This window comes from Cygnus atratus, chromosome 15 (genome assembly GCF_013377495.2).
Source record: "Cygnus atratus isolate AKBS03 ecotype Queensland, Australia chromosome 15, CAtr_DNAZoo_HiC_assembly, whole genome shotgun sequence".
Lineage (NCBI taxonomy): Eukaryota > Metazoa > Chordata > Aves > Anseriformes > Anatidae > Cygnus > Cygnus atratus.
The window spans coordinates 7964909-7987628 of NC_066376.1; the positions used below are offsets into that span (position 1 = coordinate 7964909).

General features: G+C 39.1%; 2 protein-coding genes across 4 annotated transcripts; one reads left to right on the forward strand and one right to left on the reverse strand.

The window, feature by feature from the left end:
- Positions 1-939: 939 nt before the first annotated feature.
- On the reverse strand, positions 940-20875 carry METTL9 (methyltransferase like 9). Of its 3 annotated transcripts, XR_004778963.2 has the most exons (6): positions 20517-20843; positions 16040-16230; positions 13594-13803; positions 12362-12546; positions 12027-12103; positions 1533-1673 (listed from the first exon to the last, which is right to left on the reverse strand). XR_004778963.2 is itself a non-coding variant. In XM_035548836.1 (5 exons), the coding sequence occupies exons 1-5, from the start codon at positions 20688-20690 to the stop codon at positions 1468-1470; spliced, it is 966 nt and encodes a 321-aa protein (XP_035404729.1). In that variant the 5' UTR covers positions 20691-20875; the 3' UTR covers positions 940-1467. The 3 variants fall into 3 exon arrangements, 2 of the variants coding, with proteins under 2 accessions (XP_035404729.1, XP_035404728.1); XM_035548836.1 differs by lacking the exon at positions 12027-12103 and having other exon boundaries at positions 940-1673; positions 20517-20875; XM_035548835.2 differs by lacking the exon at positions 12027-12103 and having other exon boundaries at positions 940-1670; positions 20517-20844.
- Positions 2534-8927, forward strand: IGSF6 (immunoglobulin superfamily member 6). Its single transcript, XM_035548837.1, has 6 exons — positions 2534-2600; positions 3961-4311; positions 5182-5279; positions 6407-6463; positions 7119-7202; positions 8789-8927. The coding sequence occupies exons 1-6, from the start codon at positions 2534-2536 to the stop codon at positions 8825-8827; spliced, it is 696 nt and encodes a 231-aa protein (XP_035404730.1). The 3' UTR covers positions 8828-8927.
- Positions 20876-22720: the final 1845 nt, after the last annotated feature.

A 22720-nucleotide genomic window follows, 5' to 3' on the forward strand; every position in this document is an offset into this window, starting at 1 on the left:
TGCTGAAGTAATTCTGAGCCTGCATTACTGTTGGAGGAAAAAAACCACAACCAAAAAACACTAGTCAAGCCTCTCACTCCTTACTACACAACACAATCTTACACAAAGACAACTGAGAATAAAAGGCTATTAACTTTGCAAGAGACATCACTAAACAAAGGAAGTCCAAGATAAACCTAAAAAGACAAGCTAAAACATCCTACCTGGCATAAGATCACCAATTGTTAAATAAATTGTTTATACTTCAAAAGCATAAGACAAATCAGTTCTTGCTTTACTTACCAGTTGATACACAAGCTAAGGTTCCTCTGCTCTCTCACAACACTTACATCCCAAGCAACAAGACACGTCTGCCAGTTCTCTACTCTTTACTGGTGATGCCACTTGTCATTTTAAAGGAAGGTTTTATCTCAGCTGCCAGAAATTAGCTATTTTAAACAGGATTTTTAAAATAAGACATTTTAAAATAAATAGCATTTATTTTGTATTCGTGGAAAAACAAACAACTGTTCCAAGCTATTTAAACCTTCAAAATCAGGTCCCTAAGCCTCAGAGGCAGTTTGACTCTCAAAAAGTTTGCCAGTAAGTGCCTACAAGTTCTCTTGGCTTTTAGGAACAACTCGCTTAGGAAGTTTGTTATCAAACCCATAAGTTTAAAGTGCCGTTTTGTCTAGTTCTACCATAGCCCCTTTTAGGTGGAAAATGGCATATGCAAAAGCAAGGAGAATTTATGAGGCATTGAGAGGAATATGAAAGAAACCCAACCAAAAGTGATTCGTTTTTTGTGGACTGTTATCCCATTAAACAATACTTACATGCTGTTTAAACAAACTCAACTTTGTGCTGCTACTGAGAGTGCAATTCTTAACACAAAGAGCAGCTGCTGCGGACAAACGTGGCTATGGTTACAAAAATGAACACAAAAGTTAATGCAAAAAGTCATCTCAAAAAAGTTTATTAGCATGAATAAAAACATGAAGAATGACAGTAAGAGAGAAAGTAACTTAGCATGGAAGAATATCCATTTCAACAGTTTATAATCAACAAGGTTTGAACTGAATGGATAACTTTATTGCCAGCTTTCAGTTGATTTCTTTAACAACAATTCACATTGTATCAGTTTCCTCATTATCAGGACTATTGCTTTTGTTTGGATCTGATCCCTGTTGCAGGTAAGTGTAAAAAAAGTATCCCCCATTACTGCTGGACTGCAGAATGCATTGTTGGTTTAAGAGCTGGTTAAAAACAAAGATTCTCAGCTGAAGAATCTGTTTAATAAAACAAAACCCTTTTTTTTCCTAAACACTACAAAGAAATACATTAGTATTTTGGCCTTTAAAATTCTTACATGGTATTTATTTAGCACGGCAATACCCCAAATTCCCTCCCTTTACGTAACCGTAAATCAAAACTCTCTTTCAGAGGCTGCTTCTTGGGACTGATTCTGGAGATTTACTTCATATACACTTACACTGGCTTCAGGACAAAGACAGCATCATCTAGTACATAGTAGTCATTATACATATCACCTTCACATAGGTATGGCAGTCTCGTGAAAGCCTCTATGGCAAAACCAGCTTTACTGAAAACTTCTGGCAGGCTATTAACCTGTTCTTCCCAAGTATGCCCTTTGATTTCCAAAACTTCTGAGGGCTTTTCCCACTTGCCACCTACTGAGAAAAGAAAAGAGTTTCGTTTTAGTTATAAAACAGACTTTATTTTAAACAAATTATATTACACATTATATTCCATTCCACTCCAAATATGAGGTTGACAAGCCATTTGTAGAATTGTTGATAGATCAGTTTTTTTCCCCCAAGTTTTTTTTTTTTTTTTTCCCCCCAAGAGTTCAGAAGAGGCTCCTTCTTAAGGTTATCTTTGGCTACATTTTTAACTAGCAGCTCCAAAACTGGCTGAAAAGTACCTTCCTTTATTGAGGCTGGTGTTCAGCAGACATGGACGGACAGACAGACAATTTAATGAAGACGTTTTTCAGCATTATAATTTTTTTCTTTATGCCTACTGTCTGGCCAAAGATGGCTTCAGGTAGTTAAGTAAATAGAGACAGCAAGTTGAAAATTATCATTTGCTGTTATTTTTTTTTTTTTCTAGGAAACCACCATGCTAGTTAGATAAGGGATGACTACAGAATCTGTTACTGTCACAGCCACTTACTAGCTGATATACTAAAGACAGTTTAAGGCCAGATAAAATTACAAAGCTGAACGTATGCATTACATCAGGAAACGTGTTGTCATTTGTTATATCCAAAAAAGCAACCTGAAGGACTACATGCACAACTCCCAAGTTTAAAAGTAAAAAGTGTTCACTCACTTTCAAAGTAATGCCATCCACAAACAACAGAAACGTTTTCTGGTTTGGTCTGTACCTTTAACAAGTTTACCAAATACAATAGTAAAAGCCCTTCTCAACAGGAAGCTCTAAATCGCGTGATACAGAGCATTCTGCAACTCCAAAAATTTCACAAGTTCCTCTTCCTTCAAGCAGAATCATTTCCAGAGAGATACAAGAAATGGCATCTTTCAACAACTTCCAGAAAATGCTAATGCTGGCATTCAACTGGATTCTGTACAGTGCTGGTAAGACATCTTTTAAGCTTCTTGTATTTTCTCATCTAATAGAAATTACAGGATTGAATATGTTGTGGTTATGATCTGCAACATAACTGTAAGTGTAGTAAAAAGTTTTGCTGAGAATTGAGCTAATTTCTGCTTTCTTCATGCAACTTCCAAATGAAATGACTTAGCAAATGCTTTTTATTCTGTAATTCTGAAATGTAATCTATGATTTCTGGGTGAAACCGTACTGCGCTCTCCTGTAAAGAGTGCTCCAGCAGCAACAGCATGGTTTCAGTGCAGCTGTGCTTGTTTGGAAGGAAGGTTTAGGAAGTCCAGCAGACAGTATCTGTATGAACTGAACCTATGGTGTTCTGCTCTGCAAGGTCAACCAGAGCACTAGAGTTAGCTGGAAAGGAGAAGGCAATCAACTGTAGGAGCACAACCTACTGCCTTTCACACTTACACTACTTTACACTAGTAGATCCTTCAGGTTGTTGTAGCTGCTATGGAATGGCTCTGATGTTCATCCAATGGAGAAATAGAATTTAACTTCATTCCCGTAGAAGTCACAGACACTGAATCTGCTTGGATTTGGTCCATAAAATATTTGGTGAGAAAAACGATAAAGGGACAGCATTGACTGTCTGCAGTAGATAGGCTTATCAATTGTGTATCAGCAATAGATTAAGACAGATTTCAGTTTATTTTTATTCTAACTTTTTACTTTCTAGAAAGCAGGAAAGGATGCTGGTAAGCTACTACCTTCATTTTCACTGCATAATCCTCATTCTATTGTTTAAATAACTAAGCAATGTGCATAAAACTAGACACATCAAAAGTATCTAAATTATAGATTTCAGTAAGGACTTTAAAACATAAAATAAATCTCCCAGAACAGTCATATTAAACATTTCGGTTCCTTAATTAGAATTCTCTTCCCTGATTGAACTTCCTGTTTTCTCTACGCACATTTAAAAATGTCAGAACTAACAAGCAACATTGTTATCCTTAGAAACCCAGAGTCAGTATGTACCACGAAGTGAAGGCATATCCAGGAACTATTATGAATTCTAATCAATGTTATGAAATTGCTAAGTTTTAAATGTCTCCATTTATGACACTTCCACCACCTGCAATCAGGCTGTCTCAATTTACTCCCACATCAGGGAGAGTAGAGGAGAAACAAACCTTTGGAGAGACATACCACTGAGCATCTAGATTTATGTCACCCACCTTGTCCATCCATCTTAAAAAATTAAAGTTTGAAAAACATTTTTCCCCCTTTCTACCTACCTTTTCTAGCATGAACCATAAGCATCTTATTTTCTTTCTAGATTATGCCTTGCTTATCTAACTACCCCTCATTGTTTATTCTCAACAGGTGCAGCAGATACATGCCAAGTCACTGTAAGACAACCCAGATATCAGGAAGCTGAATATTCCACCCAAACAGTGTCCCTACCGTGTACTTTCTCTGCCTCTGGATGCTCCCTGTCCAAGCCTCAAGTTCTATGGTTTCGGTTTTTTACTAACAAGCATGAGGATTTGTGCACTCCTAAATGCACAAATGATCAGAAGTTCAAAGTACAAATATCAGAAAATAGCATTGCACTTCAGATCAATGATCTGACTGTAAATGACAGTGCTGTTTATTTTTGTGGAATAGCATTTTCAGATTCAAGTTCATCCCATTCTAAGCGAACAGGAGATGGAACCGTTCTAACAAAAAGAGGTCAGTCGGTTATTCATCCTTAATGAATCATAAAAGAAAATTCTTTCCCAAATACTATTATACTCTCAAAAATGGCATTTAAGATTGAAATACCAACAAAGCAGTTAGGAGTAGTATGAGTTTCTTAAACTGTTAATTGTAAAACTATGGAGGGATTCTACAAATAACCATCTTAATGGCATTTGCTGGTTAGACTGCTCTATCATTACTCTAGTATTCTAGAGCAGAAAAATGTACTCTGTACTATCTAACCATACTCTACATCCCCTTATACAGACCTTAATGGCTGTCAGAAAGGAAGTATCAACAGAAAACAAGAAGCAGAGAAACTGTTGTTTAGTAGAAATATGCTCAACAGAGCACAGCGTTTCAGAACTGGGGATTCACTGGTCCAACTCAAGCAAAATGTTTTAGTTCTGTACTTCTGTAGTGTTTGCCTTCTAACTAAAATATGAGGAGGCTACATTAATTACATTTCAGTTTTACATGGCTAAAATAGAAAAAAATAGGGAAAATAATAATCCAGCTGTATTAATTCCTTCCCCTGTCTAACTGTATTTCTGAACAAAAGCCTGTAAGCTTTATTCAGATATTCCTTTATTAGAGCAGAAAACTGGACTCTATTCTCCATCTATCCCTCAATGGGATCATAATCAAAAATAACAAGTCTTCATTGCCCTTACAAATGTTCAGAGAAACATAAGTGATCTTGCAAGGGAATTCAGACTGAAAATAAATCAAAAAATAATGATGTGTGTGAAGTTTTTTAATTCCTCAAAGGAAGGGGGCTGAAATGCAGAGTCTTCAGAAAATTACATAAATCAGGAGAACTATCCGTTATTCTAATACTTACTCTTACTTAATGACCAGAGAGGCATAGCACTGAAGAATTTAACTGCATGATCATCATCTCAACCTTACTACTTCTATACTGCACTACTGTATGCGCAATCCTTATAGTCTACAAGGTAGGTTCAAACTGATTTTGTTCATTATTTAACTTATTTTTGTTCATTATTTAACTTAGCAGTCTTAACATCTCCATAAAGAGAATAAAAGACATTCCTAGCTTCCATAACTTTTACAGTTAAGTTCTAAAGAGGTGCTTGGTTGAAGTTCATATGCTGCACACATCTGCGAACCCATACCTCTACTCTAAATAGCAACCACATTTTAAGTAAATTGTCTAAAATAACAGTATTATAAAACTAAAATTATACCAAGTGTATTAATCAGCAGGTTGGACACTGTATCTGTCAAGGCACACTCAAAAAGCAAAGTTAGAAATTACCATTGCAAGTCATAAACTTTGTGGATTAGCTTCCATTAAAAGTAAAATAATTTAAATTTAATGTCAAAATATTTGTGAGCTGCAAAGTTACTGCAATCTGACTTTGCTTGTACAATGTAATTGTATTCATATACTGTACATATACAGAAGATAGACAGTGGTAAAAAAATTTAAAATTATCAGAGACTTGGCAGAAGTTTTATGGATATAGGAAACAAACACAATAGAATGCATACAGTTAAAATTATATAAATATCTGATATTTATTTTTTCTAGAACAAAATTGAATTTAGTTAAATACAAACACCCAAAGCTGCAACTGGAATCTTTAAATAATTGCTTTGACATGAGAATAAGGACTTCCCAGTCCTATGTGGTATGACACGGTAAATGGCTCTTTGCTGCAGTGATGGCTGTTTATATATAAAGACAGGACACTCATTTTTGATGTTGTTTTGTTTTCTTTAAACTACCTGAAGTCATATAGTGGAAAGAATTAATCATGCCTTTTCTCAGAAAACCTGGTATCCATGATGTAAATTGGTTTATTTTTGACAACTAGGTAGCTTCAAGCAAGTTCCATTGTACTCAAAGCAAAGATATGTGCAACATCTACTACCAGAAGATGAAAAAGGCCCTAAATGCCTGATTTTTTTTCCAATGGTATAAGCTGATATCTACTTATAATATCTACTTATCTACAGACTGTTTTCCACTGTAACAGGGCACCACTCAACTATTCTGCTACTTTAGCTGTTGCTATATCATTTTATGTTTCCATCTTTTTTTTCTCCTTCCTCCTAGTTAAAACCAAAGCTGCTAAGTAAAAGTGGAAATGAAGACCAGAGAACAGAGAACTGTGTATGTTATCACTTTGCTTTATCTGTGATTCTGAGCCTTTTTTTTTTGAAGTACATATCCGATATCAATTTTGTGATTAATTGATGACTCAGTTAAAGGGACATATACAGCTGTTAAGGCTTCACTTCAGATTTGTACAGAGATGGTTAATGATTTTACATTTACCTAATGTTTAACTAATTAGTTAATTTGTAACTACCTGGATACAGGATAAAGTCAAATCTACCTAAAGATCATCCTTTACATGCAGCTTCCTTTAGGTTTTGCTTGCAAGAAAATTTTGTTTGAACTCCTTTTTAAAATAACTTTTCAATATTGATTTTTTTATTTATTCAAATGGTGCATTCATGTAAACCCCTAGTTTAAAAGTCTACTTAGACCATTTATTGCCATGATTCCTTAAATTAAAGAAAAAAAACCACAGTATTTAAATATCTATTAAAGAAGGTATATATGTTAAGAGATGTGATATTAATGCAATTTAAACCCTTCTGACTGACTAACTATATGGTCCTAAAGTGTTATTCGGTAACTTTTCCAAAGACATACACAAGCAAAAAAAAAATAAATCAGAATTACAAAAAGATGCTAGAAAAAGATGCTTCTCCCAACTTCAAACATAATACTAAGCTAAAATATTTTACATAATTTGCAGAAAATCACTAGCGGACGAAAAATTTTTCAAGCAATTGCCCAAGAACTTCAAAAGCAGAGGTACGCTGAGCACTCCCGACAGCCTGTAAGTTTCTACTGGTATGGGGAATAAAAAGTGGGGGAAGAGAGGAACTAACAGTTTTTAAGAATTTACCATTTCTATTTCCTCTGGAACTAGATTTTTTTTTCTTATTTAAAGTCGATTGAGGTCTCTTAAAAAAAAAAAAAGTATTCTGTGCAATAGTCAAAGATTCTACATGATCAAGAAGAGATCAAGACAGTTTACAGGAACATTTTTCCTGGGACAGATATACACCTTCACATTGTGCAGAAACACACTCATATGATCTGTAATCTAAGAGCACAGATTATGATATTCCCATATATGCAGTGTCTGCATGTGCAGAAAACTGATAGCTGAGTTCAGATTCAGTACTGAATCAAAAAAAAAGCTTCCATTTCCTAAGCCATCCAACATTTCTTAATTCCAATATGGCTAGAACCAGGACAAATATGTCGTCTGGGAATAAAAATTCTTTTCCTCCCAGATGGACACAAAGTTTCGTGTCACGAAAGGCCTACAATACCAGGGCTCAAGTTAGGCATCCTTTCTGGGGAAAAATAAAATATAAAGCAAGACAGTTTTGTATCAGAGATGCTCGTGATGCCAGTATGTCATATGCTGTTACGTATATATACACAACCAAATATGAGTGTATATACACACTGCGCTTTTCATATACCTTTAAAAATGTGTGTGTATGTACACTTCATGAAGCCCCTTTAAGTTTGTATTTTGCCAAGAAGAGGTTTCAGCAAGTTGTTCTGGACTGTTTGATAAAACACACAAACCTACTAGAGCTCATTCGTGAAAATATTTCAACGGTAGTTCCTCTTGTCCCCTTAGTCCAGAAGAGTAAGATGACAGAAGCAAAACAAAACAGTTTCAGCAAACTCTACAACATTCTTACAGATATTTCCCCACACACTTAAACTTCTGTAACCTAAGCTAAGTATTCAGCACACTGGATAAAACCACACAGCTTATTTCATCATTCCAACCTTAGGCCAGTAAATCTTGAATAACTATATGACAGTAATTTTGCATATGCCAGGTAAGTTACAGAAAATTTTAGAAATCACATGTATTTGCAAGCAATGAAAACAGCTTCAAAATCATCCTTCAAAAAAAATCTGTTTCTCTAGAGAAACATTAAAAATTCTTTCACATTCTAAGCTTATGCTGCACTATTTCAGAGATGTGATGAGAAAGAAAAAGAAACAGAATACAAAGTCAAACACTCCTCCTCTAAACATTTTTAGTTTATTCACCTCTGTACTGCCAAATGATTTCCTCTGTAATTATCCCTTTAAAGTCCCTGCTGACCCGGTCCTTGGTTTGAGTGTCAGATAAAAACATAGTGAAAATAACAAGTGTGTTTTACTGCCTCTGTGCTCTTTGAAGATTAGGAGAAGCCAAAAGCAAAAGAAACATGTTTAGAATCCTGCAGATACCACACAGACAAATGCAACTAGATAAGTAGGGAGGGAAGGAGTTTACTGAAACAATAAAGAGATGGAATTTGCCTCAAAAAAGTTTTGCCTTTCAAAACAATAACAATAAACATTTGCATCAGTGAGTAAACGCTTCCACATTTCTTTTTCCCCTAGGATCATCTGGAAGATGACACTGTTTACCAGAACAGATGAGTATGTGCTGCATTTCCAATTTGTTGGACATTTTTAGTGTAACCAAAGAGGCAGATGAAGAAGTTAAGCTTCTTCACAGACTTACTTTGCTTTAAAAAGAAAGGAGAAAACCTTACAGGGCAGTGATCTTCATAGTGTTTTCTAAACAGACAATGTTCAATGCACTTGATTTTGATGACCTATGTTACACATTATTTCCCATTCAGCATGAATTTACATGTATTTCTTGTATGCAAATTAAAACTCTTGTGTAATATGTACATTAATCAACACCATTAGAAAATAAACTAATTTCATGGTGAAATTCTGTTTTCAGTCATGTTAGTTATAATGGATACATAGATCAATAGTTACGGAGTCTTACAGTAGCTTAAACAGCAAAACATACATGTTCTGTGGATAGGCAAGCAGAAAAAAAGATTATATAAATGCATGTACTATCATTGTAAAGCTCATTTGGGTTGGGAACTTCATCCTAGCTTACTGAGGAAAGCAAAGTGGTGGTCATGAAAAGGTTGCTCCTGTAACTTCAAAATTCAACTGCTAGACAGACAACCCCCTTTCTTCCAATCCTACCATCCAAAGTCAGGGTTACTTGTAGCACCAATTTTTGCTTTTGCGTGCCTGTTCCAAACAGATACAGGCATGAAAAGAGAAGTATACTGAGAAGTTACTACCTAGCCAATCTACAAATCAGCACTTTCAGAAGAGACCTGTTGGTATCAGGCATTCTCCCTGCTAAGGAACAGTTACATCTTTTGTCATCCTTTAAATAAAGCAAGGCTTTGTTTAGCAACTGAAGCCACATTTTGCACATCAGTGACATGAGAACTGAAAAAAAACAGACAAAGTAAGGGTCCATCTAGTACTGTTTCCAGCTCAATTTAGTACTAAATACTTCAGGAAGATGAAAAATGCACCTTCCTCTTCTTATCCACGTTAATCAATCATAGAAACATTAATCAGCCTGGATAGTGACATTTTCTTTTTGAGCAAATTATCTAATATTGCCTTCATATATATATATATACACGCACAGACACACACACTGTCTATATTAGGAAATATAAAACATTTATGATCACCCTATGGGATGCCCACCAAAACCAAAGTTAGACTATTCACACAATAACATTTTATTACGATACCATACGATTCGTATGGCTTGACAAATTTAGAAATGCACAGGAAGTGCATTTACTTGTTGTTCTATACATTGAAAACAAAACTCCTCTGGAAAGCTTAATATGTGATTAAGCTACTTTGGACTCTAGGTGTCACTGTAATTCCAGAAACAGAAAGCACAGAAACAAATTATACCTCCTACTCCACCTTGCTTTGTTCTCTTAGAGCAGGCTTTATACTGTTCACACTGAGGGTTTCTCCAATTACCTTCGCATTAAGTGTAATAACCCAAATATCTTGTTTTGATTGAAATTTATCTTTAGGTCTCCAGTTCTAAAAACTGATCTATACACTGATCAAACACCTTACCTGCCTAATCCCTTCTCCATTTATTCCCCCCTCTAAAATTCACAAGTTTCACCTGGCAGGTCCAGACTTTTTAATTAGCTGATAGTAGGGAGTTATAAGACAGTCTGGCAGCTCACTATTTCTTTAGACTACAGCTGAAAAGATCTTAAGCAGGAAAGCTTTAGTGGAATGACACTAACTTGTGCATGAGGTAACTCACATTGTCTAGAGATGTTTATATGGGCCCATATCAGTGGTAAAGCATCAGTGGTCAGTGCTAAACAGGCAAACTGAGTATGTTTAAAGTTTCAGTAGATATTTGCTAACTGGAACAGCCTCAACTGATAAAAGCGTACTAAAGCTACTCTGTCACACCCTGCAGATCAGAAAAAAAAAAGAACATCACTGTGCTAGCTGAGACTTACAAAAAGCAAAGGAAACAAAGATGTCTTAAAGAAAGTGACTAATCGTTTACAAGTCGCCAGCACAAACTAGAGTCTGACTTTGGTTTACAAGAAGTCTTAGTCATTCCTACTTGTTGGAAGCTGAAATCTGTTCTGAATTCAACAATCACAGGACAGGTTTCCATTCCCCAGGGATTTTTAAATTTAATATCCTATTCTTTTCCCAGTATGCCGTAGGCAGTTAGTGATAGATATAAATGGACCCGACGTAGTTTTTTCTTCCTTAATTTCCCCACCTCCTGCTGCGTGAGGAAGTTGCATGTGGCCTATCACATGGTTACCAAACAACACGTAGAAAAGTAGATGCGGTGTGCAACAGTGATTGCAAAACACCATGGCACACAGCTTTGAAGTCACGCAAATGATACAAACACCCAGATCACTTCTCAATTTCTGCTTCTAATATGCTGATGAAAGTCAAGCAAGACATGGCTGTTATACGGAATTTTAAAGAAAGGAAATCAAATTGTTCCACGTTACAGCAACAGGACGTTGTAACCAAATGTGCTTGAAAATACCATACAGGTGCCTAAGTCAACCCTCCATCTCATATAAGACATACTACTTTTTAGAATATCTACAAAATTATACGCTCAAATACTGTATTTTAAGGAATTCTTCAACTGACACCATTCATTTTTACACTTAAAACTCTTTTTGCAGTGTCCTCCCCTCCCTCCCCCCAAAATACTACTGACATACAGAAAGAGAAAAATAGTTTCATTTTGATTGCATTTACAATTTCCAGAATGTTAAGGTTATTAGTTCTGTATTTTCTGTGCACACATGCCTTTCCATTGACAAGTCAAGGAGAGGCAGCATCCAAAGAATGACTGATGAACACCAGCCTTCTACAACTCAAATCACCTTTAGGGTGCCTCAATCTGAACCCCCACAATCACAGGCATCTAAAGAAGTTTTTAGTCTCTTTTGAGGTTTAGTCACAAGGAAAGATTCATTTGAAAAGTCTCTCATGTATTTCTTTAAAATGCAACTACAGGAAATAAAGGAATTTTAGCACTTAATTTTACTTTTTATTCCAGTTACTAATAAAGTATTAATAATGGTTGGTATTTTGTATTAGTAGGGGTCTATATTTTATTCTGAGAGCTCATATTGGACAGCGAACGTTATCATCCTATGACTTTTTAGGTGTAGTTCATCTGGAACACTTGAAACAGATTGAGCTAAGCTGCTCCATTCAGTATTACAGACAGTTCTGATGGATTTGTTCAATGGTCGCTAAAGACAACTGGGGTTACCTATATGAAGGCAGCAGAGGGCCCTAATCAGAGATCAGTTTTCCCATGTTGCTCCAACACAGCTCAAATGTGGCAACCTGCAGAACAGGATATGTAACTTCAATATCTGAGCTTTTTGTTGGTGCCAATAATGTATGTCGGGGAATTAAGAAAACATCTTACCTCGTGTGGCCTATTTACCTATGATTTCATACTTCTGAACATGCACCCTAGAAGCTATTTGTAAGAGTCATTTACACACATGTCAATTATTTACTAAAACATTTAATTCAGGATACTACAACCTACAAAAGCTTTCTTTATTTGCGTGAATAGCTATTAATCTGTGTACTTACCATTTTCCACATATGGGTGAAATGGCAGAACTAATGCTAGAATGACTCTGCCTCTAGTTGGCTCCAGTACACTCCTAATATCTTTTAATACAGTCAGTGGCTGATCACAACGATCCAGCAAATTCAAACAGCTGATAACATCATACTGAAATCCTGTGTTCTGCCATTCATTTATACCAAGCACCCTACAAACAGAGAGAGAGAGATACAGAGCTGAGTTCTGAGAGACCCACCAAGGATAAAAATTCCCTACGGATGTGTTCATAGTGCAGGTAAGGTCAGCCAACTAGGCAATGAGGAAAAGCAGACGTGGTCTTTCTAGTCTTCTGGAAAAGAAAAACTAATCAACAATGGGCATGGCTATATATTCATCCACACCTTTATATTGCCTTATAAACTTCAGGCAATAAAAGAAAAAAAAAAAAAGCCCAGGTATTATAAAAGTGTGATGTCCTAGAATAAAAGTGAATATACAGCAAGGAAAAACGAAGCTGAAATATGATTAATGGCTTGCAGCATTTTATCCACTCTGATTTATCTGCATGCAAACCCAGTTGCTGTTCGTTTTCCATTCAAGGACATTTGAAGAAAAGATATCTACAGCTCCTTCATTCTTTGGGTTGCAGTCTAGGGACACAGTGCCCCAAATACTAGCCATTACTCAACAAGACAAAGAACCTCCAGGAGCTGTGACCAGTGTACAACAAAGTTCTGAAAGTGCTGAGGTTTTTATTACTAAATATTTTTCAGTCTTAGCAGCAGCTAAGCATAACTAGAATAAAAGATTCTTTACATAGTAATCCATGAGCACTCCTTTCCTAGTCATTAGAGATACCTGAATAATCTGCGTCTATTATCAAGATTCAGCTTGCTTTCTTTGCAGTCACTTTCCTTCCTCTTGCAATTTTGTACTGTTCATTCATCAGTATCTGAATTCTGTCTTCCTAACTGTCTTGATTAAAGCAATTTAAGCAAACTATGAAGAACGACTTCAACACAGTTGTTGCCAATTCTGTCTTAACTGGTAACAGGGAACATCAGCATAGCAAAAGTCCTGATAACAAGGAATATCAGATGTGTTCGCTCTCCCTGTTTTGTACAGGTCAGCTCTTTCCATAATGATCAAACATGAGAAGAATTGACTGAAAACACTGAACATTCATAAAATATTACAAAGATGATTTTGCTGTAACGTCTGAAAAACACAATGTAGGAAGTATTCAGTACAATACCTGTATTTCTTCTTCTGAAGCTGCCATATCATAGTTTCAGACAACTCTGTGGCATAGATTTCTTCAAAGTGAGGACTCATGACTTTAGTAACCTCTCCATCCCCAGCCCCTAAATCGAGAAGTCTGTGGGATTTCCATTCTGGATTTATTTTAAGCAGTCTTTGAAATTGTTCTGGGGAAAACACAAACATTGAGCCCCTTCCCAGCAGCCTGAAAGGTAAAGATGAGAAATGTCCAATTTCATACAAACTTTAACAAGGACAATGAAGTAATTTAGAATGGCAGCAATCAGTCACACAAAACAGACAAGGTCGCTCCTCAGGTAAATTTTAAATCCAGTTCAACTTGCCCTCCACTTGTCAGAGATCCGACACATGGCTACATGCAGTTATAGTGGCTAAGACTTCAGGAGGAATTTGATCAGGAAAGCAAGGGCTTGTTGGGTGCAGCGCAAGATGATCACACACACACACAAAAGTGAGGAGGGTGGAGAGAAAGACAGAAAGAGAAAGGCTAAGCCTTATTTGTCAGGTTTGCAGATTTGAATCTCTCCCACCTACCTTAAAAAAAGGAAAAAAGGGAGAGAGCAGAGGAAATACAATGGCTGCAGACAGAAGTATGCACAATAAATGAGGAATGGGATGTGGAACTAGGAGGGAAGCCGGGGAAGAGATTTAAAGAAAGAATGGGGGTAACACTGCTGGAGTGGCAAAAGAGACGACTTTTTAATCGTATGTTACAATGGCTTTTGCTGCTATCTGCAGATCCTTCTGCATTTAACACAAGAGCTGTCGAATAAAAAATAGACAACTCATTAAGGAATTGGGTAGAGGTGACAGCTGGATTCTTTACGGATCAAGTTAATGACATACCCGCCTGTAACTGTTTGAAGACTACACAGTGACAGATTTCAGCTGTCATAGCAGAAGATGAAAGTTAGCAGAACAAGAAGAGGAAGAAAGAACTGGTCAGTGACAGACTAGAGGTGGATAAAAAAAATCATTTAAACCAACATTGGATAGCAGGTTAAATTTAAAAAATACAATCTACAGATTTCTTTTATGACCAAGGGGGAAAAAAGGTAAACAGAAAAAGCACAAAAGAATAAAAAATCTGAAAAAAAATAAGAGGCCTAGGAAAGATCGGCTATTAAAAACAAAACCACCAACAACAAAAAGGAAACACTATACAAAGTTATATAGAAGAAACTAAAGCAAGATATTAAATATATATAAAAATAAACAGAATACAGCCAATTTAAGTACAACCCCTTTGCAGCACACTTGTGTCAGTCCATGCTGTCTAATTGGTTCGTGGCTATTATGCCTAACAGCACTACGAGGTGTAACTCAAAGCGCTGGAGAGCCTTTGAAAAAAAAACAGGAAGAGAAAGGAAGACGAGGAGACCAAAAGAACCTTTACATAAAGCTACAAGCAACTAAAAACACCACAGGAAAGCTCACAAAGACATCTGGTTAGAAAATAAAGAGAAAGATTATTTTCCTAGCCTTAGCAGCCAGGCACTATCCTCAAATCAGACTGCATCGAAGTATGCAGCAGGTGCAGAGGTGGGGATGGCAGAGAAATGAAGTAAATGTAACATAACGCATTATTCATAGAGTTAAAACTGGTAAACATATGTCTCAATGAGCAAAAGAGAAGTAAGCAGAAAAGGCAATGACTTTTTGGGAAAACATACAAAAGCACCCGTGAACAGCTGAACTCCCCTGCAGCCGATGGCAGATGAGACCAATGCAATAACAGTAGGAGAATAATGTTTTATAACTTCTCTATTCCCACCTTATTGATGTTTCATCAAACATGCCACATCAGAAGCTACCGTCCGAGTATAGCTTACACACAAACCAGGGTGAAATTTAGTTTTAAAGAATAAGAGAAAAGAGAGAGTTCCATTCCACATCAACGTTACAAAACACACCACTCAGCAACTTCTGCACTGTGTAGCAGTCTGCCTCTGCCTAGTCTTGCAGCACACATGGACACAAACTTCAGATGTAATACAGAACTGACTGGACACAGCCACCTTCTACAAGGACAATCACAACAGCACATGCTATAGGCATGGCAGTAGATAAAAGGGCAAGGGGGAGAAAGACAGAGGGAAGAAGGACACATTATCTAACACAAAGAATACTCTCAAATTCTTTCTGAGTATTCTCTGGAATAAGACAAGTAATGGTTATAAAATACATATAGAGTCCTCTGACTTATTAATTGCAAATACACCCTCTGCCCTGCTCATACTGGAAATGGCGTTAATTAGGAAGGTTTAAGTGGAGAGCAAAATGGGGCTTTGCAGATCTATTAGACTGGCAAAGGGAAAACTGTAGATGTTTAACAAAACTGGCAGATCAAGGAATAGGGATGAACACCTGAAAAAAATTCAAAACGTATTTAGTTTACCCAAGATTGACTTTTCACTTACCCATTGATAGATGTTCTAGACATAAAGAGGCTAAAAATTGAGGACACAAAAGAGTGATAGAGCTGGATAAACAGCCAGCCTGATTTTTCAATGCTGTTGTTTAAGAAGATCTGTGTTCCTTGGTCAAGGTAACTCTGGACAAAAATAGGCTGAAGGGATTCAGACAACTGCTCTGTGTTGCAGACATACCACTAGAAAAAGAAACAAAGCATTATTAAAATGTTCAGCAGCAATATAAAAATAGAAGTAGTTAAAAAGAAACAGAACACACAGAAAGCTATTATCAATTTCCGTAAATATCAAAATTTAGTTTTCCCTACAGACTTTTGAACAGGCTTCAAGATTAATTTAACTTAGATTGGAACTATAATCAGTTGAGGACAGATTACTCACTAGAAGTAACACATTTTGTCTTACACATTACCCTGTACTTTGAAGAATTTTACTAAGCAACTTCCCTAGAAACCAAACACAAGTCTTCTAGGGAACACCACCACACGGGTAAAACAGTATGAATTCGGATAACCTTGTTTTATGTATTCCAACTCACTCTGAACCTGTCATATCCTCTGAAAAGAAAACAGGAAGTACATTTGCAATATTTTTCCAGGAAAATAGATAGATAGAAAATCCAATCTATACTTCAAACAGCTTTTCTGTCGTGTATCACTGCTGGACTACATTTCTTCGCTTACCAGTACCCAACAAGCAGGTCCACAAGTCTTTCAAACCAATTTTGTCTAAGGAGCTTTCTCCCATCAACTCTACTAAAAAAGCAATCAGGTTCACACATCGAAGAAGTCATCAATATCAGCTGACGGACAGTTCTATACTTTTAGATTTCTAGAATATGAAGCCCAAGTTAAAATGGGCTCACGGTTCCTTTCACCTCATGCTACTTGGCAATAACCACTCCTATACAAACTACGCCAAATCTGAAATGCCAGCTGCTATCCAGCTCATTCTGAGGAAAAGGATGCTTCTTCTTGCTATCAAATCTAGCTGGTAAAGTAATAAACAATGTCATAATAGTCCACGTGTAAGGCACATCTAAACTTCTTTAACACCTAGCTTACATTATTTTAAATGCACGAGACTTGTGCAAAACAAAACAGACCTATAAAAATTCTGAAGTTTAGGACCCTCATGCCCACCTTACACACCTCTATCTCTAATGCTGCAGCTTTCTGGAATGCCAGCGTGGAGTATAAAATTCAAAAGGTTGTTCATTGCTATGTTGCAATGCCAAGCTAAAAAAAACATTCACTCAATATGCTGAAGTTACAAAAAAGTTTTAAACATTATTTTAATTGCTATTATTTTACATTCTCTCACACTCCTGCAGAGTTATTGACAGCCCTTCCCACATAATCTCTAAAGCCAATCTATATTCTAATATCAAGAATTATAGCCTATAGCTAATATTTACTACCATCCCCTCAGATCTTGCAGTGATGTTCCCAATCTGGTTGCAACTGTTCATGGTGCAGATAGAGTCACAAGTAGCTTAGAAAGGTATGGAGAGTTTCAACAGAATCTCATAAAAATGCATGCAGGACATGGTCAGCTGGGGCAAGCGTGCAAAATTAAGTGCCTAAATCTCTACAGTCACGCTATGCAAAATACACTTACATCCTGTTCCCTTCATGTTTATTGCACCTTGTTGGGAGAGAACAAGGTTAAGGTCAGTTAACACACGTTTATAGTGCTCAGCAGCACAATGGGACTTCCAGTCACTACTGTAACATGAACAATAACGGTACAGGTTTCTTAGTCCAGTGTCCTGCTGTGTCACAATACCAGTGCCAGCAAGCTGAGGGGAGCAGGCAGCTGCAAGAAGGCCATTACATGCTGGATTCATAAACAGGGGCTCCATCAAACAGTCTCTATGTAGGAAGCTGTTTCAAGACCCTTCAGCAAAGGAGCCAATATACACCTTCATAGGTCTAGTTTGAAAACCACTTTCACACTGGCCAAGTTTCCTGCAGAATCAGGCCCTCAGCAGTACTTTCAAGCACGCTTGCAGGTATCGCAAGTGATCCTTTGCTCTAAAACCCACAGTTTGAGAAACCCTGCACCACGTGCTGGAGCCTGGCACTGGGACCCCCAAGACTGCTGATTTACCCATTTGAGTCTTTTCTCACTGCAGCACAGTGCTAGTTGAATGAATCAGCATGGACCAGCGAGTCTCGAAAAGGATCCTTAGCAAACTGTTAAAAAGCACTAAAGCAGCAGCCAGCATACTTTGCCCATCCATCTCTAGAAACCAATTTCAAGAGCTGGCAGAAATGAACCATCCACAGAGCTGAGGAGCAGGCAGGGATGGGTGTCAGCTGCAGCAGTAATTTGGGAGGCTGCTGCCTAGCTACAGCAGGCACTTTTTGAGTGCCTCCTTGTGTTGCCATTTTCAATAGAGAAGAAAATGTATCCAAATATCAGAGCTGCGTTAAACATGGACTTTGACCCATAAGCAATACCGCTACACATCTGCCTTACTCGAGCTCATAAAACTTGGTTCTGCACCGAACCCTGTTACCTGCAGTTTCAGGGTCTGACCAAGGAAACCAGCTGCCCTACAATTCCTGTCCTTAAGTCTTCCAAACATTGATGTATATTGACATAAAAGCATGGGCATAACAGCGACAACTGTGAGAAGCTTATTTCCAGAAATTAGTCATTGTTTGCAGCCTTCCTCTAATTTCTTCTTCATGGTTAAGTTTGCCAATAAGCTTACTGGCTAAAACATGTGCAACTATCTATGTAACACCAGAGAATATTAGAAATGACAACAAACTGCAAGGAAAAAAAACACACCAGATAAAAACAATCCAATTTTCAAATAACAGAAGTGGTGAAAAACAGTTTTATTCTAGAACTAATTCCCCAAAGCAGAGATTACTTTTGTTTTTCCCCACATCCAATATATGAAGAGCTCTTTTCATGCCACTAGTTTTGTGACAGAAAGTTCATCAATCTGACATAGTGCAACAGTAGAAAAGCTACAGCACTAAGTAATCTGAAGAGAAATCTTAGGATATATAATAAAAAATATTGACAACTCTCACCTAATATTAGTAAAAAGAAAAAAATTGTAACTAACTTATGCAAAACTAACAAAATTAGTAAAACTGCAGAGTGCAAGTACCCAAGGCCTCCTCATATAATCCTTACTTATGACTAAACTCACAAACTCAGTAACTGTAAGTCTTATTAAACTTACTAAATGACCGATATATTAGAAGTAAAATCCAGATCCAATAAATTACAAGTGGAGACTATACTGCAGACAATTTACCTGTGAATGACAGTCATCTCCACAGCAATATTTTCTTGATTTACTTGTCTTTCTAGTGCAGTTTTTAACAACAGAAAAGATCTGCAAATTTAATTTGTTCAGCAGAAAGTTTTTTCTGTAAATCTAAATTCTGTTTCTGTCATTCTACATATGCAGTGAATGATCCGAATGCGGACCGTATTCATTAAACCCTAGTAATACGGTCACCTGATAGCAAGATTCTCAGTCAGCATCCACCCAGAGCACTAAAACAACTTCAGAAGTGGAAAACTTCTCCTCAGCTTGGAGAACTACAATGTATACTTTTTTTTTCCTTTGTACAACACTCCTCAAGTATTTATGCTGTCTTCTTCATGAGCTTGGCTATGTATATTTTACTTAGCATAAGTCAATACCTTTGTTTAGTACCACAGCAGTTTCTACTAGCCCCTCTAAACTCCTGCCAGGTTTTCAGTAGCACAGATCCGAACACACGCAGTCGTATCCCCAAAGCACTGCACAGCACCTAACTGCTCCACAGAGCAATGATCCACGTACCCACACTGCCCAAGTACAGCACTAACCTTTTAGAGCAGTTGTATCACATTGCCAATCCATTTCTAGTCAACCACCTCCTACCATTCCAAGGCCTCCGTGAGCTCAGTAGTTTCCCAGCTGCTCACTTTTTGCAGCCGGTTCAGATTATTTTCCTCTAGACACACACGTACGAACCAAACATCCCGGTGTTTATAATCCCACCCAGACAACACCACCTGCAGACCTCGCTCAAGCACTGTTACTCACAGAGCTCACTAGGACAGGAAGCAAAGCGGAGATTTTAGCCCCCCAGGGGCAGTCTGACCCCCCAACTTGACGCGTTACCGCACTCGGGACACCGGGCCTGCCTCCCACCCCCGCTGTGGCTGGCACTGAGCGCTCACAGAGCGGCAGCCCGGCCTGCCCCCCCCCACCTCCCCAGCGCTTCAGGCCGACCCCAACTTTCTCGCCGGGAGGCCCCAGCCATCGCCTCTCTTTGTCTGGGTCAGGCGGGCGCTGCCCGGCCCGGGGCCCCCTCAGGGCGCCCTCAAACCGGGGGAACCGCGACTGTCCCGCCGGGCCCGGCCGGCGAAGGGAAGGGAAGGGAAGGGAAGGGAAGGGAAGGGAAGGGAAGGGAAGGGAAGGGGGCTACCTCAGGGGCCATACCTGGTGGCTCTCCCTGGCGCCCGGGGCGGGCTGGCCGTGACTGCCCATCACGTTGGTGTACAGGGACCTGGATAAAGGGCTCCTCAGGTACCTGGCAGGGCCAGACCACATCCTCCTCCTCAGCGCCCACAGGAACAGGGTGTAGCAGCACAGCCAGGCCAGCCACAGTCTCATGGGGGGGGCAGGGCCGAGGAGTCACCCCCTCCCGCTGCTGCTGCTGCCGCTGCCGCCTCCCCTCCGCATGGCAGCGGCGGCGGCAGCCCGCGGCCCGCCGAGCTCGGCTCCCCGCTGCGGGCGGAACGCGCGGCGCGGGGGCGGCGGGGGGCGGCCGGGACGCTTTGGCTGCAACACGCCGGGGCCCGGCGCGGCCCCGCTCCCTCCCTCGCCCCGGCCAATCGCGGGCCGGGCGGGGCCGTGACGCGCGGCAGACCGGACCCCGCCTCCCCCGGTACCCCGGTACCGGCACCGCCCCGGCGCGCACGTGCCTGGCCCCGCCCCGGCACCCCGGGCAGCGCGTGCGCAGAGCGTGAGATGCGCCTGAGGGGCGGTGGCGGGAAGGGGCTGAGGGGACGGGGCGGCGTCCTCCCCCCCCCCCCCCCCGGGGCTGTCGTCCCGCCTTTGATCCCCCCGGCAGCTCTCCACCACAGGTGTATGCAGTCACAAAGCAGAACAAAAGGCACAACTCCCTTTTCACCCTCACTCCAAGCTCTCATTTTCTGCTATAGCATTTCATCAGAGCTGAAATGACAACATAGTGGGGCATCTTGGAAGCCGCCTGCTCCCTGTGTTCCTCTAAGGAGGTGTCTTTTAGAGGAATAACAAGGGGCTCGGTAACAACCTGGCAAGCGTGAGCTTTTCCAGGGAGGCTTCGATAGTGACTAAAAACACTGCTGAAGGCCTGCCTGACTACGCACTGCTGTGGTTGTTTGGATTGATGATACAGAGGACCCCTCTGAAATTAGTACCTTTCCTTACCTTGACTAAAGTTCAGAGTTTTGGGGATTAGTTCACCAAATTCAGAAATTCTTGGCCGCTACAACGGTAAATACTTAAAAATGGATGTGGTACTTCACCTCGACCTGTGTTGGGTTTCCACTCTCTTCAGGTTTTTCCTCCAGACAGACCCTTAAGGTCAATAGGCGTGGAGGTGGTGAGATTCCTGAAAAAACACAAAATGCAGGCATCTTAAGATAAATTGGGTCTTTACAGAGTTTGCCCTTCAAAACTTCTATCTGCAGATGAAAGAGTACAGCTGTTTGAAAAGGAGGATTTGGCTTTAAGTCCTTGAGCATTGCATTTTTCTTGTAAATAACTATTTTGGAATGGCTCAGACTAAACCTTACTGCTAATGTAGAATTTCTGGAACGCGTTTTAATAGTTTTTTACAAAGCTTACACTCTTGGGTCTGTGACAGGAGCATGGGTCACTAAACAGAAGGTTCTTAGGTCTACAATCCACAATTATTGTCCTGAAGCTGTAGGATGTGCATACAGAGGACAAAGACATTGTGCAGGCAGGAGAACAAGAACTTGAGACTTGTGCATGCTATGTCTGTGTTCGGGAACGCACTGGGGTATAGTGGAGGCTAGTAGATCAGTAAGTGTCCTGAATGCAATACTCTACAGAGGAAGGATAGGCTGGAAAAACAATCTGTACTGAAGCATTTTAATCTGGGGTAGGTCAGTCTGTATAAAAATCTTGTGGCTTTTCACACAGGAGCATGTGCCCTTGCTAGAACAAAAGCTTTAGTTCCTCTGGGTTTGGGTTAGGTATTTTACCACAGTAATCACTTATGTTCTAATAAAAATGTTTATTTGTGGTAATAGAAAGAGAGGAATACCATACCCAATTGGCACTGAAAGCAAATCTAGACAAAACCCATCTCATTAGTTGAAATTCCAGCTGAGTAAGGCATCAGGGCTAGTATCTCTAGTCTCTCAAAAAATGTTTCTTAGCGACCACAGAACAGTTGATATTTTTCCTTTTGATCCAATTTGAATGGCTGGAGCCTAGCACCTTCATTTCCTGGTAAGAGTGATACTGGAAGCCAAACTACCAAGGCACCCTAGCTTCTACCTGGAAGATCTTCTGCTCAAGCACTAATCAAATCCAACCTTACTTATCCTGAGAAATCAACAAAACCAGAACAACAAAATATCGTTGGAGGATTTTTCTGTTCAGTTCATTTTCACTGATGTTTAACC